Source organism: Grampus griseus, assembly GCF_964374135.1.
Source record: "Grampus griseus genome assembly, chromosome: 12".
In the NCBI taxonomy this organism is placed as follows: domain Eukaryota; kingdom Metazoa; phylum Chordata; class Mammalia; order Artiodactyla; family Delphinidae; genus Grampus; species Grampus griseus.
This window is the reverse complement of record NC_139006.1, coordinates 65,223,657-65,239,569: the sequence shown is the minus strand read 5'-3', so window position 1 is coordinate 65,239,569 and position 15,913 is coordinate 65,223,657. Positions and strand designations below refer to the sequence as shown.

Below are 15,913 nucleotides of genomic sequence, written 5' to 3'. Positions count from 1 at the left end.
TTTTCTTATAAAGACTGATTTCCCATTTTACCTTAGGTATGTTTGTGAAACTTGATACAGAATATTTGACTCCTTGAATTCAACAAAACACAACCACATATTTTTCTTTTTAGACATTTATGGCAATTTCATTCTCTAAGAACCGATAGAGAAGTAGATAATCATCCCTAGCCAGATTTTTTTTTTTTGGAAAGAAATATCAATTTACTTAAAAATTATGAGCAGTATTAAACTGTCATTAGTGATCATCAGAAATCTGGGAGCTAAAGTTTATTTCAAAAGTTTTTTAAGGTGGATTTGCATTTCTTCAGTGGGGGTTATGTTTTACTTCAAATCTCTGCTTACCATTGGAGTTATAAACGTCTCCTTGCTTCAGATATCTTTTCCCTAAAGTGCCTGGTAGCTTCCTATCTTACTATGCCCATATGGAGATACTACTGCTGTTTCTTGCCTTTTGTCCAAATGGGCCTGAAAATTCAGTGCAGCCACAGTCACTTCTGTACTGGGAATACATATGATTTGTATCCCAGGAGAGCGCTCAGTCTGCCTTACCATTTGGTATTAAGAATGATGTATACACGGGAATTCCCTGGTGCTCCTGTGGTTAGGACTTGGCACTTTCGCTGCTGTGGCCCCAGTTCAATCCCTGGTTGGGGAACTAAGATCCCACAAGCTGCACAAAGAGGCCAAAATTTTTTTAAAATAAAAACTAAAATAAAAAAACAAACATTAAAAAAAGAGCAAAAAAACACCTATGTGTGTATGTACATAGATGTGTATATAAATTTGTGGAACCAATGAGCTTCGATCTCTCAATATTACCATGAGGGAAATAGGAGTTCATTAATAAAGGAAGACTTTGTAGAAAAAAAAAAGAATGATCTATACAAAACCCCATATGACTCCTTTGGCTGTTTGAACTCTTAAAGTCACTTATGGTAGAACTTTTCATGTTAAGTCTCTCATCTACAACTTGCATAAACAGCTTTTCACCCTGGTCCCATTTCCTGTTTGTTTATTGTCATATCATTTAGTATTGTGTGCTATCAGGGTGGCAAGATTTTCAGCTACTAGCTGTCACTTTATTTCCTCCTTACTTACCTGATTAGTAAAGAAGGAGAAATTTGATACTTATAAGATGAAATTGGGTTTTGTTCTTATATAGGTCCTGTCCCTGCTATCAATGGGGCACTGAAGAAAACAGGACTAAGTCTTAAGGATATGGATTTGGTAGAAGTAAGTGTTCTACGTTTTTTACAGCACAGATAAACCACCAACTTCTATTGCATAAATGGCTTTAGTTTGATTTTTATAGCTCTTTTTGTTTTAGTACCATTAAACTTTCCAAATGATGTGAATCTAAATAAATATTACTTTCATTACATGCCTGTATTGGCATATAATCAGGCCATACCTGATTAAAATGCCTTAATTAAAATTAAATTAATTAAAAGAGCCTGATTTCTTCTACTAAAGTATAAACTCTTAGAAACTTTTTATGACGTCGTAAGATTCTACTACATTTTAGACTACTAATGTTCCTGTTGAATTGAATTGAATGTTATATAAGGTGGGTGAGAAATAAGTAACTTTACCCTTATTTTATGGATTAAAGTGAAAAAATACAGGTAAAAAATTGACCTAATAGAAAAATCTGATAATAATCTGATCCTAAATCTAAAAGATTCTTGCACTTCTGCCAAGTTCACAACCACCCCCATCCCCCAGACTTACCTTTGGCTTTTACACCATAGTGGGGCTTGATTTGGAATGCACCTATCATAATTTTTGGCATTGGAAACTTAAATTTATTGCAAGAGTGATTTGTTTAATGTTAATTTAAAACAAAGGCATCTTAAATATTTAGTACAATTAAAAGAAAGGATAAAGAAAATGCTTAAAAATGGATTATATACATTCTACATTTGGGGAGTATTTGAAAATTTTAGGTAATTAAGCTACTTGATATTGGGAAATAACTAATATAACAAAGGAAATCTCTCTATTTAAACTGATAGAGAAAGGGCCTTTTCACTCTAGGCACATTTGTGACGTCCTCTGTGGTAATCTCTCACCAAGTAACTGTGGTTTCAGATGAATGGTTTATCCTTAAATCTCTTCTTCCATTCTTTGGTGGTCATAGCTCAGAGCTTCAAAGGGGGCTGCTTAATTACCATATTTGTATTAGCAAATAAGTACCATTAAATTTCTGACTTTAGATTTCACACTTAAAACTCTTGAAATATGTCAGCTCCGCAGAGCTGTTCATCGCCATTTATAGATGTATAAACACTCAAAGACATAGCTCTCAACAACCCTGACATGATTGTCTTTGGGACTTCTGATGATCCTGAGGTCATTTTTCCTAGGTCTTTATTCCTGTCCTGCCCCTTTTCCTGCGTCTTTATTCCTGTCCTGCCCCTATGTTCTTCAGAAGCAATTTTTTTTTTAGATTCCATATATATGTGTTAGCGTACAGTATTTGTTTTTCTGTTTCTGACTTAATGCACTCTGTATGACAGTCTCTTGGTCCATCCACCTCACTACAAATAACTCAATTTCATTTCTTCTTATGGCTGAGTAATATTCCATTGTATATATGTGCCACATCTTCTTTATCCATTCATCTGTTGCTGGACACTTAGGTTGCTTCCATGTCCTGGCTACTGTAAATAGAGCTGCAGTGAACATTGTGGTACATGACTCTTTTTGAAATATGGTTTTCTCAGGGTATATGCCCAGTAGTGGGATTGCTGGGTCATATACTAGTTCTATTTTTAGTTTTTTAAAGAACCTCCATACTGTTCTCCATAGTGGCAATATCAATTTACATTCCTGCCAACAGAGCAAGAGGGTTCCTTTACCTCCACACACTCTCCAGCATTTATTCTTTGTAGATTTTTTGATGATGGCCATTCTGAGTGGTGTGAGGTGATACCTCATTGTAGATTTGCATTTCTCTAATGATTAGTGATGTTGAGCAGTCATGTGTTTGTTGGCAATCTGTATATCTTCTTTGGAGAAAGCTCTATTCAGGTCTTCCACCCATTTTTAGATTGGGTTGTTTGTTCTTTTGATATTGAGCTGCATGAGCTCCTTGTATATTTTGGAGATTAATCCTTTGTCAGTTGCTTCATCTGCAAAAATTTTCTCCCATTCTGAGGGTTGTCTTTTGGTCTTGTTTATGGTTTCCTTTGCTGTGCAAAAGCTTTTAAGTTTCATTAGGTCCCATTTGTTTATTTTTGTTTTTATTTCCATTTGTCTGGGAGGTGGGTCAAAAAGGATCTTGCTGTGATGTATGTCATAGAATGTTCTGCCTATGTTTTCCTCTGAGAGTTTGATAGTGTCTGGCCTTACATTTAGGTGTTTACTCCATTTTGAGTTTATTTTTGTGTATCGTGTTAGGGAGTGTTCTAATTTCATTCTTTTACATGTAGCTATCCAGTTTTCCCAGCACCACTTATTGAAGAGGCTGTCTTTTCTCCATTGTATATTCTTGCCTCCTTTATCAAAGATAAGGTAACCATATGTGTGTGGATTTATCTCTGGGCTTTCTATCCTGTTCCGTTGATCTATATTTCTGTTTTTGTGCCAGTACCATACTTCCTTGATTACTGTAGCTTTGTAGTATAGTCTGAAGTCAGGAAGCCTGATTCCTCCAACTCCAGTTTTCTTTCTCAAGAATGCTTTGGCTGTTCAGGGTCTTTTGTGTTTCCATACAAATTGTGAAATTTTTCTTCTAGTTCTGTGATGAATGCCATTGGTAGTTTGATAGGGATTGCATTGAATCTGTGAATAGCTTTGGGTACTATAGTCATTTTCACAATGTTGATTCTGCCAATCCAAGAACATGGTATATCTTTCCATCTGTTTGTATCATCTTTAATTTCTTTCAGCAGTGTCTTACAGTTTTCTGCATACAGGTCTTTTGTCTCCTTAGGTAGGTTTATTCCTAGGTATTTTATTCTTTTTGTTGCAATGGTAAATGGGAGTGTTTCCTTAATTTCTTTCTCTTTAAGATTTTTTGGCATTAGTGTATAGAAATGCAAGAGATTCCTATGCATTAATTTTGTGTGCTGCTACTTTACCAGATTCATTGATTAGCTCTAGTAGTTTTCTAGTAGCATCTTTGGGATTCTCTATGTATAGTATCATGACATCAGCAAACAGTGACAGTTTTACTTCTTCTTTTCGATTTGGATTTGTTTTATTTCTTTTTCTTCTCTCATCTCTGTGACTAAAACTTCCAAAACTATGTTGAATGATAGCGGAGTGAGCAACCTTGTCTTGTTCCTGATCTTAGAGGAAATGGTTTCAGTTTCTCACCATTGAGAACGATGTTGGCTGTGGGTTTGTCATATATGACCTTTATTATGTTGAGGTAAGTTCCCTCTATGCCTACTTTCTGGAAGGTTTTTATCATACATGGGTATTGAATTTTGTCTAAAGTTTTTTCTACATTTATTGAGAGGATCATATGATTTTTCTGCTTCAACTTGTTAATATGGTGTATCACATTGATTGATTTGTATATATTGAAGAATCCTTGCATTCCTGGGGTAAACCCCACTTGATCATGGTGTATGATCCTTTTAATGTGCTGTTGGATTCTGTTTGCCAGTATTTTGTTCAGGATTTTTGCATGTATGTTCATCAGTGATACTGGTCTGTAGTTTTATTTTTTTGTAACATCTTTGTCTGTTTTGGTATCAGGGTGATGGTGGCCTCATAGAATAAGTTTGGGAGTGTTCCTCCCTCTGCTATATTTTGGAAGCATTTGAGAAGGATAGGGGTTAGCTCTTCTCTAAATGTTTGATAGAATTCGCCTGTGAAGCCATCTGGTCCTGGGCGTTTGTTTGCTGGAAGATTTTTAATCACAGTTTCAATTTCAGTGCTTGTGATTGGTCTGTTTATATTTTCTATTTCTTCCTGGTTCAGTCTCGGGAGATTGTGCATTTCTAAGAATGTGTCCATTTCTTCCAGGTTGTCCATTTTATTGGCATATAGTTGCTTGTAGTAATCTCTCATGATCCTTGTATTTCTGCAGTGGCAGTTGTTACTTCTCCTTTTTCATTTCTAATTCTATTGACTTGAGTCTTCTTCCTTTTTTCTTGGTGAGTCTGACTAGTGGTTTATCAATTTTGTTTATCTTCTCAAAGAACCAGCGTTTAGTTTTATTGATCTTAGCTATTGTTTCCTTCTTTTCTTTTTCATTTATTTCTGATCTGATCTTTATGATTTCTTTCCTTCTGCTAACTTTGGGGTTTTTTTGTTTTTCTTTCTCTAATTGCTTTAGGTATAAGGTTAGGTTGTTTATTTGAGATGTTTCTTGTTCCTTGAGGTAGGATTGTAGTGCTATAGTTCCCTCTTAAAACTGCTTTTGCTGCATCCCATAGGTTTTAGGTCGTCATGTTTTCATTGTCATTTGTTCCTAGGTATTTTTTGACTTCCTCTGATTTCTTCGGTGATCTCTTGGTTATTTAGTAGTGTATTGTTTAGCCTACATGTGTTTGTATTTTTTACAGATTTTTTCCTGTAATTGATATCTAGTCTCAGCGTTGTGGTTGGAAAAGATACTTGAGGGCTTCCCCGGTGGCACAGTGGTTGAGAGTCTGCCTGCCGATGCAGGGGACACAGGTTCGTGCCCCAGTCCAGGAGGATCCCACATGCCACGGAGCAGCTGGGCCTGTGAGCCATGGCCGCTGAGCCTGCGCATCTGGAGCCTGTGCTCCACAATGGGAGAGGCCACAATAGTGAGAGGCCCACGTACCGCAAAAAAAAAAACAAAAAAACTCTGAAAGATACTTGATACGATTTCAATTTTCTTAAGTTTACCAAGGCTTTATTTGTGACCCAAGATATGATCTATCCTGGAGAATGTTCCATGAGCACTTGAGAAGAAAGTGTATTCTGTTGTTTTTGGATGGAATGTCCTATAAATATCAATTAAGTCCATCTTGTTTAATGTATCATTTAAAACTTGTGTTTCCTTATTTATTTTCATTTTGGATGATCTGTCTCTTCGTGAAAGTGGGGTGTTAAAGTCCCCTAGTATGATTGTATTACTGTCGATTTCCCCTTTTATGGCTGTTAGCATTTGCCTTAAGTATTGAGGTGCTCCTATGTTGGGTGCATAAATATTTACAATTGTTATATCTTCTTCTTGGATTGATCCCTTGATCATTATGTAGTGTCCTTCTTTGTCTCTTGTAATAGAGTTTATTTTAAAGTCTATTTTGCCTGACATGAAGATTGCTACTCCAGCTTTCTTTTGATTTCCATTTGCATGTAATATCTTTTTCCATCCCCTCACTTTCAGTCTGTATGTGTCCCTAGGTCTAAAGTGGGTCTCTTGTAGACACCAAATATACAGGTCTTGGTTTTGTATCCATTCAGCCAATCTATGTCTTTTGGTTGGAGCATTTAATCCATTTACATTTAAGGTAATTATCGATATGTGTGTTCCTATTACCATTTTCTTAATTACTTTGGGTTTGTTATTGTAGGTCTTTTCCTTCTCTTGTGTTTCCTGCATAGAGAAGTTCCTTAAGGATTTGTTGTAGAGCTGGTTTGATGTTGCCAAATTCTCTTAGCTTTTGCTTGTCTGTAAAGGTTTAAATTTCTCCATCAAATCTGAATGAGATCATTGCTGGGTAGAGTAATCTTGGTTGTAGGTTTTTCCCTTTCATCACTTTAAATATGTCCTGCCCCTCCCTTGTGGCTTGCAGAGGTTCTGCTGAAAGATCAGATGTTAATCTTATGGGGATTCTCTTGAATGTTATTTGTTCCTTTTCCCTTGCTGCTTTTAATATTTTTTCTTTGTATTTAATTTTTGTTAGTTGATTGATATGTGTCTTGGTGTGTTTCTCCTTGGATTTATCCTGTATGGGACTCTCTGTGCTTCTGGACTTGATTGACTATTTCCTTTCCCACATTAGGGAAGTTTTCAACTATAATCTCTTCAAATATTTTCTCAGTCCCTTTCTTTTTCTCTCCTTCTTCTGCAACCCCTATAATTTGAATGTTGGTGTGTTTAATGTTATCCTAGAGGTCTCTGAGACTGTCCTCAATTCTTTTCATTCTTTTTTGTTTATTCTGCCCTGAGGCAGTTATTTCCACTATTTTATCTTCCAGGTCACTTATCCATTCTTCTGCCTCAGTTATTCTGCTATTGATTCCTTCTAGAGAATTTTTAATTTCATTTATTGTGTTCTTCATCATTGTTTGTTTGCTCTTTAGTTCTTCTAGGTCCTTGTTAAACATTTCTTGTATTTTCTCCATTCTATTTCCAAGATTTTAGATCGTCTTTACTATCATTACTCTGAATTCTTTTTCAGGTAGACTGCCTATTTTCTCTTCATTTGTTTGGCGTGGTGGGTTTTTACTTTGCTCCTTCACCTGCTGCATATTTCTCTGTCTTCGCATTTTGCTTATTTTACTGTGTTTTGGGGTCTCCTTTTCATAGGCTGCAGGTTCTTAGTTCCCGTTGTTTTTGGTGTCTGCCCCTAGTGGCTAACGTTGGTTCAGTGGGTTGTGTAGGCTTCCTGGTGGAGGGGACTGGTGCCTTTGTTCTGGTGGATGAGGCTCGATCTTGTCTTTCTGGTGGGCAGGACGCGTCTGGTGGTGTGTTTTGGGGTGTCTGGGGACTTATGATTTTAGGCAGCCTCTCTGCTAATGGGCAGGGTTTTGTTCCTCTCTTGCTAGCTGTTTGGCCTAGGGTGTCCAGCACTCTAGCTTGCTGGTTGTTGAGTGGAGCTGGGTCTTAACATTGAGATGGAGATCTCTGGGAGAGCTTTTGCCGTTTGATATTACATGGAGCTGGGAGGTCTCTGGTGGCCCAATGTCCTGAACTCGGCTCTCCCACCTCAGAGGCTCAGACGTGACGCCCGGCTGGAGCACCAAGACTCTGTCAGCCACCCAGCTCAGAAGAAAATGGAGGAAAAAAAGAAAGAAAGAGAACGAGAGAGAGAGAGAGAGAGAGAGAGAGAGAGAGAAAAGAGAGAGAGAGAGAAAGAAAGGAATAACGAAAGAAAGAAAGAATACAATAAAATAAAATTTTTTTAATTATTAAAAATAAAAAAATTTAAAAGTAGTTTAAAAAGAAACAGAGAGCAACCAAACCAAAAAACAAATCCACCAATGATAACAAGCACTAAAAACTATACAAAACAAACAAAATGGACAGACAGAAAGAACCCTAGGACAAATGGTAGAAGCAAAGCTATACAGACAAAATCACACAAAGAAGCATATACATACACACTAACACAAGGAAAAAAAGGAAAAAAATATATATTTAAAAAAAAGGAAAAGAGCAACCCAATCAATAAGCAAATCTCCAAATGGTAATGTGCTCTAAATACTAAACTAAGATAAACATAAAACCAGAAACAAATTAGATGCAGAAAGCAAACCCCCAAGTCTACAGTTGATCCCAAAGTACACCGCCTCAATTTTGGGATGTTTCGTTGTCTATTCAGGTATTCCATAGATGAAGCGTACATCAATTTAATTGTGGAGATTTAATCTGCTGCTCCTGAGGCTGCTGGGATAGACTTCCCTTTCTCTTCTTTGTTCGCACAGCTCCCAGGGTTCAGCTTTGGATTTGGCCCCACCTCTGCGTGTAGGTCACCTGAGGGCATCTGTTCCCCGCCCAGACAGGACGGGGTTAACCTAGCAACTGATTAGGGGGCTCTGGCTCACTGAGGCCAAGGGAAGGGAGGGGTACAGAATGCGGGGCGAGCCTGCAGTGGCAGAGGCCAGCATGACATTGTCATAGCCTGAGGCACGACCTGTGTTCTCCTGGAGACTTTGTCCCTGGATCACAGGACCCTGGGAGTGGCAGGCTGCACAGGCTCCCAGGTGGGGAGGTGTGTAGAGTGACCCGTGCTTTCACACAGGCTTCTTCGTGGCTGCAGCAGCAGCCTTAGCATCTCATGCCCGTCTCTGCAGTCCACGCTGATAGCCACGGCTCATGCCCATCTCTGGAGCTTGTTTAGGCGGTGCTCTGAATCCCCTCTCCTCGCACACCCTGAAACAATGCTCTCTTGCCTCTTAGGCAGTTCCAGACATTTTCCTGGACTCCCTCCCATCTAGCTGTGGCGCACTAGCCCCCTTCAGGCTGTGTTCACGCAGCCAACCCCAGTCCTCTCCCTGGGATCTGACCTCTGAAGCCTGAGCCTCAGCTCCCAGCCACCACCCGTCCCGGTGGGTGAGCAGACAAGCCTCTCAGGCTGGTGAGAGCTGGTCAGTACCGATCCTCTGTGCGGGAATCTCTCCGCTTTGCCCTCTGCACCCCTGTTGCTGCGCTCTCCTCCGCGGCTCTGAAGCTTTCCCCCCACCCATCCCCGGTCTCTGCCAGTGAAGGGTCTTCCTAGTGTGTGGAAACTTTTCCTCCTTCACAGCTCCCTCCCAGAGGTGCAGGTCCCATCCCTATTCTTTTGTCTCTGTTTTTTCTTTTTGCTTTTACCCTACCCAGTACATGGGGATTTTCTTGCCTTTTGGGAGGTCTGAGGTCTTCTGCCAGCGTTCAGTGGGTGTTCTGTAGGAGCTGTTCCACATGTAGATGTATTTTTGATGTATTTGTGGAGATGAAGGTGAGCTCCACGTCTTACTCTTCCGCCATCTTGAAGCTGTCCCCCCTGACGGTTTATTCTTTATTGTCTATCAGTTTCTTGGAAGTGTGGCTAGTAGTACTGAGTAGTAGTAATAATAATAGCAACTATTTATTGAATACTTGCTTGTGTCAGATAATACACTAAACACTTAATACCCATGATTTCACTTAACCTTAACAATAACTCTTAAGATGATACGACAGTCACATTTTACCACTGAAGAAATTTGAGTGTCAAGAGAGTTTAAAGAACATCCATATAGCCAAGATTTGAACTGTCCATCTAGCTGGAGAACCTGTGGGCTTTCTACAGTATCCTACTGCCTCTAGTCCAGTATCCGTTTATAGTATCACTGAGGATTTCTTTTCTCTAAGGGATATATTACACTTCAAGTATCACTTAGTAAATATACCCGTTTTCAAACCTGTTATCTTTACAAAGAATGATTGAAGATAAATTAAAATAACCTTGCAATGTAATTTAAGTAGAAAAAAAACAGGATGATTAGCCATTGACAGGACTGGACAGTTCTCAGAAATAAGTTTGTGAATAAGCATTTTTATTAGTGTTTTGATTGTTTTAAGGTGAATGAAGCTTTTGCTCCCCAGTACTTGGCAGTTGAAAAGAGTTTGGATCTTGACCGAAGTAAAACCAACGTGAATGGAGGGGCCATTGCTTTGGGTCACCCATTAGGGGGATCTGGATCAAGGATTACTGCACACCTGGTTCATGAATTAAGGTACGTGCTAGAAATTGTTGCTTTTCAGATTTGCCATCTTTTGTGTAAAGGCACGAATTTGGGTTTCCCCAGAACAATCCAACATTTTTCATTCTTCTTCGTACCGCCTCGCACTACTTCTCACCAGGAACAGGTTATTTGGAGACCCCTTTTTCAGTAGACCTTATAGATGACTCAGTTGACTTGTTGGTGCCTCTGCTCTTGGGATGCTCGCTCTTACTCACATTCGCAGTGCAGCCACTCAGCACATGTTCACTGAGGGCCTAGTGTACATCTGGCCCCATCCCTGGTGCTGGTGCAGAGCAGCGAGCCCGTGATGAGGCCCTGGTTCTCATAGCACTTGCATTCTAGTGCCAGTTATAGGACTGAGACACAATTATTTAAGAAAACAAAATACTGATCTAGGTGCTGTCATTCAAGAAACCTAAGCAAACTGACAATTTGGGTCTGAGCTAAGTTTTTCCTTCATTGTTTCCAGGGTTCCAGGAGGAGCCTTCTGTGTGTTTGATACTTTTCAGTTTTAATGGAAGAGCTCCTCCTTCTGTACTGTGTAATTTGGATCATTTTGCTCTGTTAGTAGGGAAATTGCAAACAAAACCAAATATGTCAGGGCAGAAAATCACTCTGCCCCCCTGGGAAGTTAAGGTAAATGGGACTCCTGTTTCACTTAATGATTGAGATGAAATGAGTGATTGATGTGCACAAAAAATAATTCCTTGATGGTTTCTCAAGGTTATTCTATCAGGACTGAAGAATTAGAGCAGATGGTACTTTAAAGGTGTCTGATTTTTATGAAAGGGACATGAAATGTTTCTAAATTATCTGACCTTTCATATGGATGAACTTCAGTAATTATACTTATTCTAAGGTTCATAAAAATCTAAAACAAATAAACCAAAGGGGCTGAGTATTTACTCCCCCTTCTTCAACTTCCAGTTTATCCCAATTACCTCCTGTCGTCACTCCTTCCTCACAGCAGCCTAAGCTTTTATATTTGTTTCAGCCTCCCTCTTCTTTGTTACTACTTTTTTTTAAAAAATAAGACTATCCAGCTTTCCAAATTCTTTCTCCTCTTTTCTTCAATATTGAGGACTGGAAAAAAGATTGAGCTGATGAGCTGAACAAGAATGAATAATGCAAATGTGACCATTATAAATACTATTTACTTAATTATCTAATTCTGTCCATTCTTTATTCAAGTAGATTTCAGCCACTGCTTTCTTTCTTAGGCGTCGGGGTGGAAAATACGCTGTAGGATCGGCCTGCATTGGAGGGGGCCAAGGAATTGCGGTCATCATTGAGAACACAGCTTGAGGAGAGCAGGGAGCCTGCCCTCGTCCACGCTCACATGACTTGGCCAGGCCACAGTACTCCAGGTGACCTTCAGCGAAGCTGTGAAGGTCATGCCATGCCCTGCACTGAGAGTGATTGAGTTTGGTCAAGGAATGGTGAGGCAAAGATGCATTTATCATGAACAAGAGCCCATGCCAGAATAAATTCTCTCAAATTTGTACCAAATATGCTGCATTTCTGAACTAAAATCCAACTATAGAAGGCCTTAAACGGAATTGTATCCTTGCCAAATAACCACCGCTTATGTCTTAATATGATTGCAGGGAAATTGAATAAATTCTGCCTTAACTTCAGCTAATCCTTTCCTATCGTTTCTTGTATTTTTCTAAATTTTTAATTGACGTAAAATACACATAACATGAAAGTTACCATCTTAATGATTTTTAAACCTATAGTTCAGTGGCATTAAATACATTCACATTGTTATGCAACCATCACCACAATGCATCTCCAGAATTCTTTTCATCTTGGAGAACTGAAACTCTACACCCATTAAACAACTCCCCATTCCTCCCTCTCTGCAGCCCTTGGCAACCACCTTCTGCTTTCTGTCTCTATGCAGCTGACTCCAACAGGTCCCTCATATAAGTGGAATCATACAGCACTTGTCCTTTTGTGCCTGGCTTATTGCACATAGCATAATGTTCTCAAGTTCAGCCATGTTGTATCATGTGTCAGAATTTTCTTCTTTTTTAAGGCTGAATAATATTGCATTATAGATAGATAGATGGATAACCACATTTTGTTTTTTCTCTCATCTGTTGATGGACATTTGGGTTGCTACCACCTCTTGGCTATTGTGAGTAATGCTGCTTTAAACATGGGTGTACAGATATGTATTCATGGCCTTGCTTTCAGTTCTTTCAGGTGTATACTGAGAAGTGGAATTCCTGAATCACATGATGATTCTGTTTTTAATATTTAAAGGAATTGCCGTACTGTTTTCCATAGCAGCTATACTCTTTTACACTCCCACCATTATCGCACAAGCGTTTAAATTTTTCCACATCCTCACCAATACTTGCTGTTTTCTGTTTCTTTTTTATAATAGCCATCTTAATTAGTATGAGGTGGGAGGATTGGTTCAAGATGGTGGAGTAGAAGGACGTGCACTCACTCCCTCTTGCAAGAGCACTGGAATCACAACTAACTGCTGAACAATCATCGACAGGGAGACACTGGAACTCACCAAAAATAATACCCCACATCCAAAGACAAAGGAGAAGCCACAATGAGACGGTAGGAGGGGTGCAATCACAATAAAATCAAATCCCATACCTGCTGGGTGGGCGACTCACAGACTGGAGAACACTTATACCACAGAAGTCCACCCACCGGAGTGAAGGTCCTGAGCCCCACGTCAGGCTTCCCAACCTGGAGGTCTGGCAACGGGAGGAGGAATTCCTAGAGAATCAGACTTTGAAGGCTAGTGGGATTTGATTGCAGGACTTCGACAGGACTGGGGGAAACAGAGATTCCTCTCTTGGAGGACACACACAAAGTAGTGTGCGCATCGGGACCCAGAGGAAGGAGCAGTGACCCCATAGGAGACTAAACCAGACATACCTACTATTGTTGGAGGGTCTCCTGCAGAGGCAGGAAGTGGCTGTGTCTCACCGTGAGGACAAGGACACTGGCAGCAGAAGTTCTGAGAAGTACTCCTCAGCGTGAGTCCTCCCAGAGTCCGCCATTAGCCCCACCAAAGAGCCAGGTGGGCTCCAGTGTTGGGTCACCTCAGGCCAAACAACCAACAGGGAGGGAACCCAGCCCCACCCATTAGCAGACAAGCGGATTAAAGTTTTACTGAGCTCTTCCCACCAGAGCAACAGCCAGCACTACCCACCACCAGTCCCTCCCATCAGGAAACTTGCACAAGCCTCTTAGATAGCCTCATCCACCAGAGGGCAGACAGCAGAAGCAAGAAGAACTGCAGTCCTGCAGCCTGTGGAACAAAAACCACATTTACAGAGAGACAAAATGAAAAGGCGTAGGGTTATGTATCAGATGAAGGAACAAGATAAAACCCCAGAAAAACAACTACGTGGGGCTTCCCTGGTGGCGTAGTGGTTGAGAGTCCGCCTGCCGATGTAGGGGACACGGGTTCATGCCCCGGCCCGGGAAGATCCCACATGCCGCGGAGCGGCTAGGCCCATGAGCCATGGCCGCTGAGCCTGCGCGTCCGGAGCCTGTGCTCCACGATGGGAAAGGCCACAACAGTGAGAGGCCCGCATACCGCAAAAAAAAAAAAACTACAGTGAGGTATCACCTCATACCAGTTAGAATGGCCGTCATCAGAAAATCTACAAACAACAAGTGCTGGAGAGGGTGTGGAGAAAAGGGAACCCTCTTGCACTGTTAGTGGGAATGTAAATTGATACAGCCACTATGGAGAACAGTATGGAGGTTCCTTAAAAAAATTAAACTAGAATTACCATATGACCCAGCAATCACATTACTGGACATATACCCAGAGAAAACCATAATTCAAAAAGACACATGCACCCCATTGTTCCTTGCAGCACTATTTACAATAGCCAGATCATGAAAGCAACCTAAATGCCCATCGACAGATAAATGGATAAAGAAGTTGTGGTACATATATACAATGGAATATTACTCAGCCATAAAAAGGAATGAAATTGGGTCATTTGTAGAGACGTGGATGGATCTAGAGACTGTCATACAGAGTGAAGTAAGTCAGAAAGAGAAAAACAAATGTCGTATACTAACTCATATATGTGGAACCTAGAAAAATGGTACAGATGAACTGGTTTGCAGGGCAGGAATAGAGACACAGATGTAGAGAACAAACGTATGGACACGGATGGGGGAAAGTGGTGGGGGAGGGGTGGTGGTGGAATGAATTGGGAGACTGGGATGGACATATATACACTAATATGTATAAAACAGATAACTAATAAGAACCTGCTGTATAAAAAAATAAATAAAATTCAAAAAAAATTAGTATGAAGTGATATCTCACTGTGGTCTTGAGTTGCTTTTCCTAATTATTAGTGATGTTGAGCATCTTTTCCTATGATTGTTGGCCATTCATATATCTTTTTTGGAGAAATATCTAAGTCCTTTGCCCATTTTTTAAATTGAATTTTTTATTTTTTGTTGTTGAGTTGTCCTGTATTTTATAAAAATATTTTGAAACCCAGTTCAATTTGTGTATTGAGTGACGTTTCATAATTCATTCTGAGATAAATGCCCAAGGAGCAAAATTACTGAATTTAGTCTTGATATTAATAAACAATATCATATTAGATTAATTTTTCCCTTGAATAAAGACAGTGCTGGTTATGTATTATAACTCCTCAAATACATTTGAATCGGAGCATAGCTTCCTTAAGGAAGATTTATGTTTATTTTAAGGACCATATCTGTACATGGAAAATGTGGAGTTGAGAAAGGCTACAAGTCAAGTCTCAGAAGAAGGCCTGTGTCACCCCTTCTCCCCCACCACCAGCACTTCCCAGCAGTCAGAAAGGAATGTTGTCATTAATGTTTATTACACTAGCCAAGTAAAATGGGGAAAGTGAGTCAGTAGAAAGTAGCTATTATAAACCAATGGGTTTATGCTAAAATTTAGAGAAGCCACAGACTGAAGACAACAAAGTTTTGCCTGGATTTCATCCCTCTCCTTTAACTTTCCCAGTTTACCTAAATTACGTCCTGTTCTGCACACCTCTCCCCAGGGGACATTTGGCAATATCTGGAGGTTCGTTGGTTGTCATGACTGGGGAGGGGCTGCGACTGACACCTGGTGAGTAGAGGCCAGGGCTGCTGCTAAACCTCCTGCAACACACAGGACAGCCCCTCCAGCCAAGGATTAGCAGGCCCCAAAAGTCAGGAGTGCTACTGTTAAAAAATCCTCCTTTAACCCTAAATCCAACCATCCCCTTCTCACGTCACCTCCCCGTTCTGTTTGTTCATACACATACATGGGTACATGTATACACACACACACACACACACACACACACACACACACACACAGAGACACACACACATTTTAATATGAAAGTATTCAGCTTTCTAAATTCTCCTGCTGAGATTATATATAGACCAATATTGAGGATCGGGGGAGAGGCTGGGAAGGTGAGATAAATGTAGTAGTACAAATGTGACTGCTACTAATTCTTCAAAGCATAAGCTCCTCATAAACAAGGATGTCTTCAGCACACCTCAAGGATAAGCC

At 40.0% G+C, this 15,913-nt stretch overlaps 1 protein-coding gene across 1 annotated transcript in view; it reads left to right on the top strand.

Annotated features, from left to right (window-relative positions):
* ACAA2 (acetyl-CoA acyltransferase 2) overlaps positions 1-14,836 on the top strand; it is a 46,316-nt gene extending 31,480 nt beyond the window's left edge. Inside the window, exons 8-10 of the mRNA XM_082667158.1 lie at positions 1,166-1,236; positions 10,202-10,356; positions 11,586-14,836. Of these exons, the coding sequence (XP_082523284.1) occupies positions 1,166-1,236; positions 10,202-10,356; positions 11,586-11,670 (311 nt within the window). The 3' untranslated portion in view covers positions 11,671-14,836. The remainder of the gene's footprint in view (positions 1-1,165; positions 1,237-10,201; positions 10,357-11,585) is intronic.
* The last annotated feature ends 1,077 nt before the right edge of the window (positions 14,837-15,913 follow it).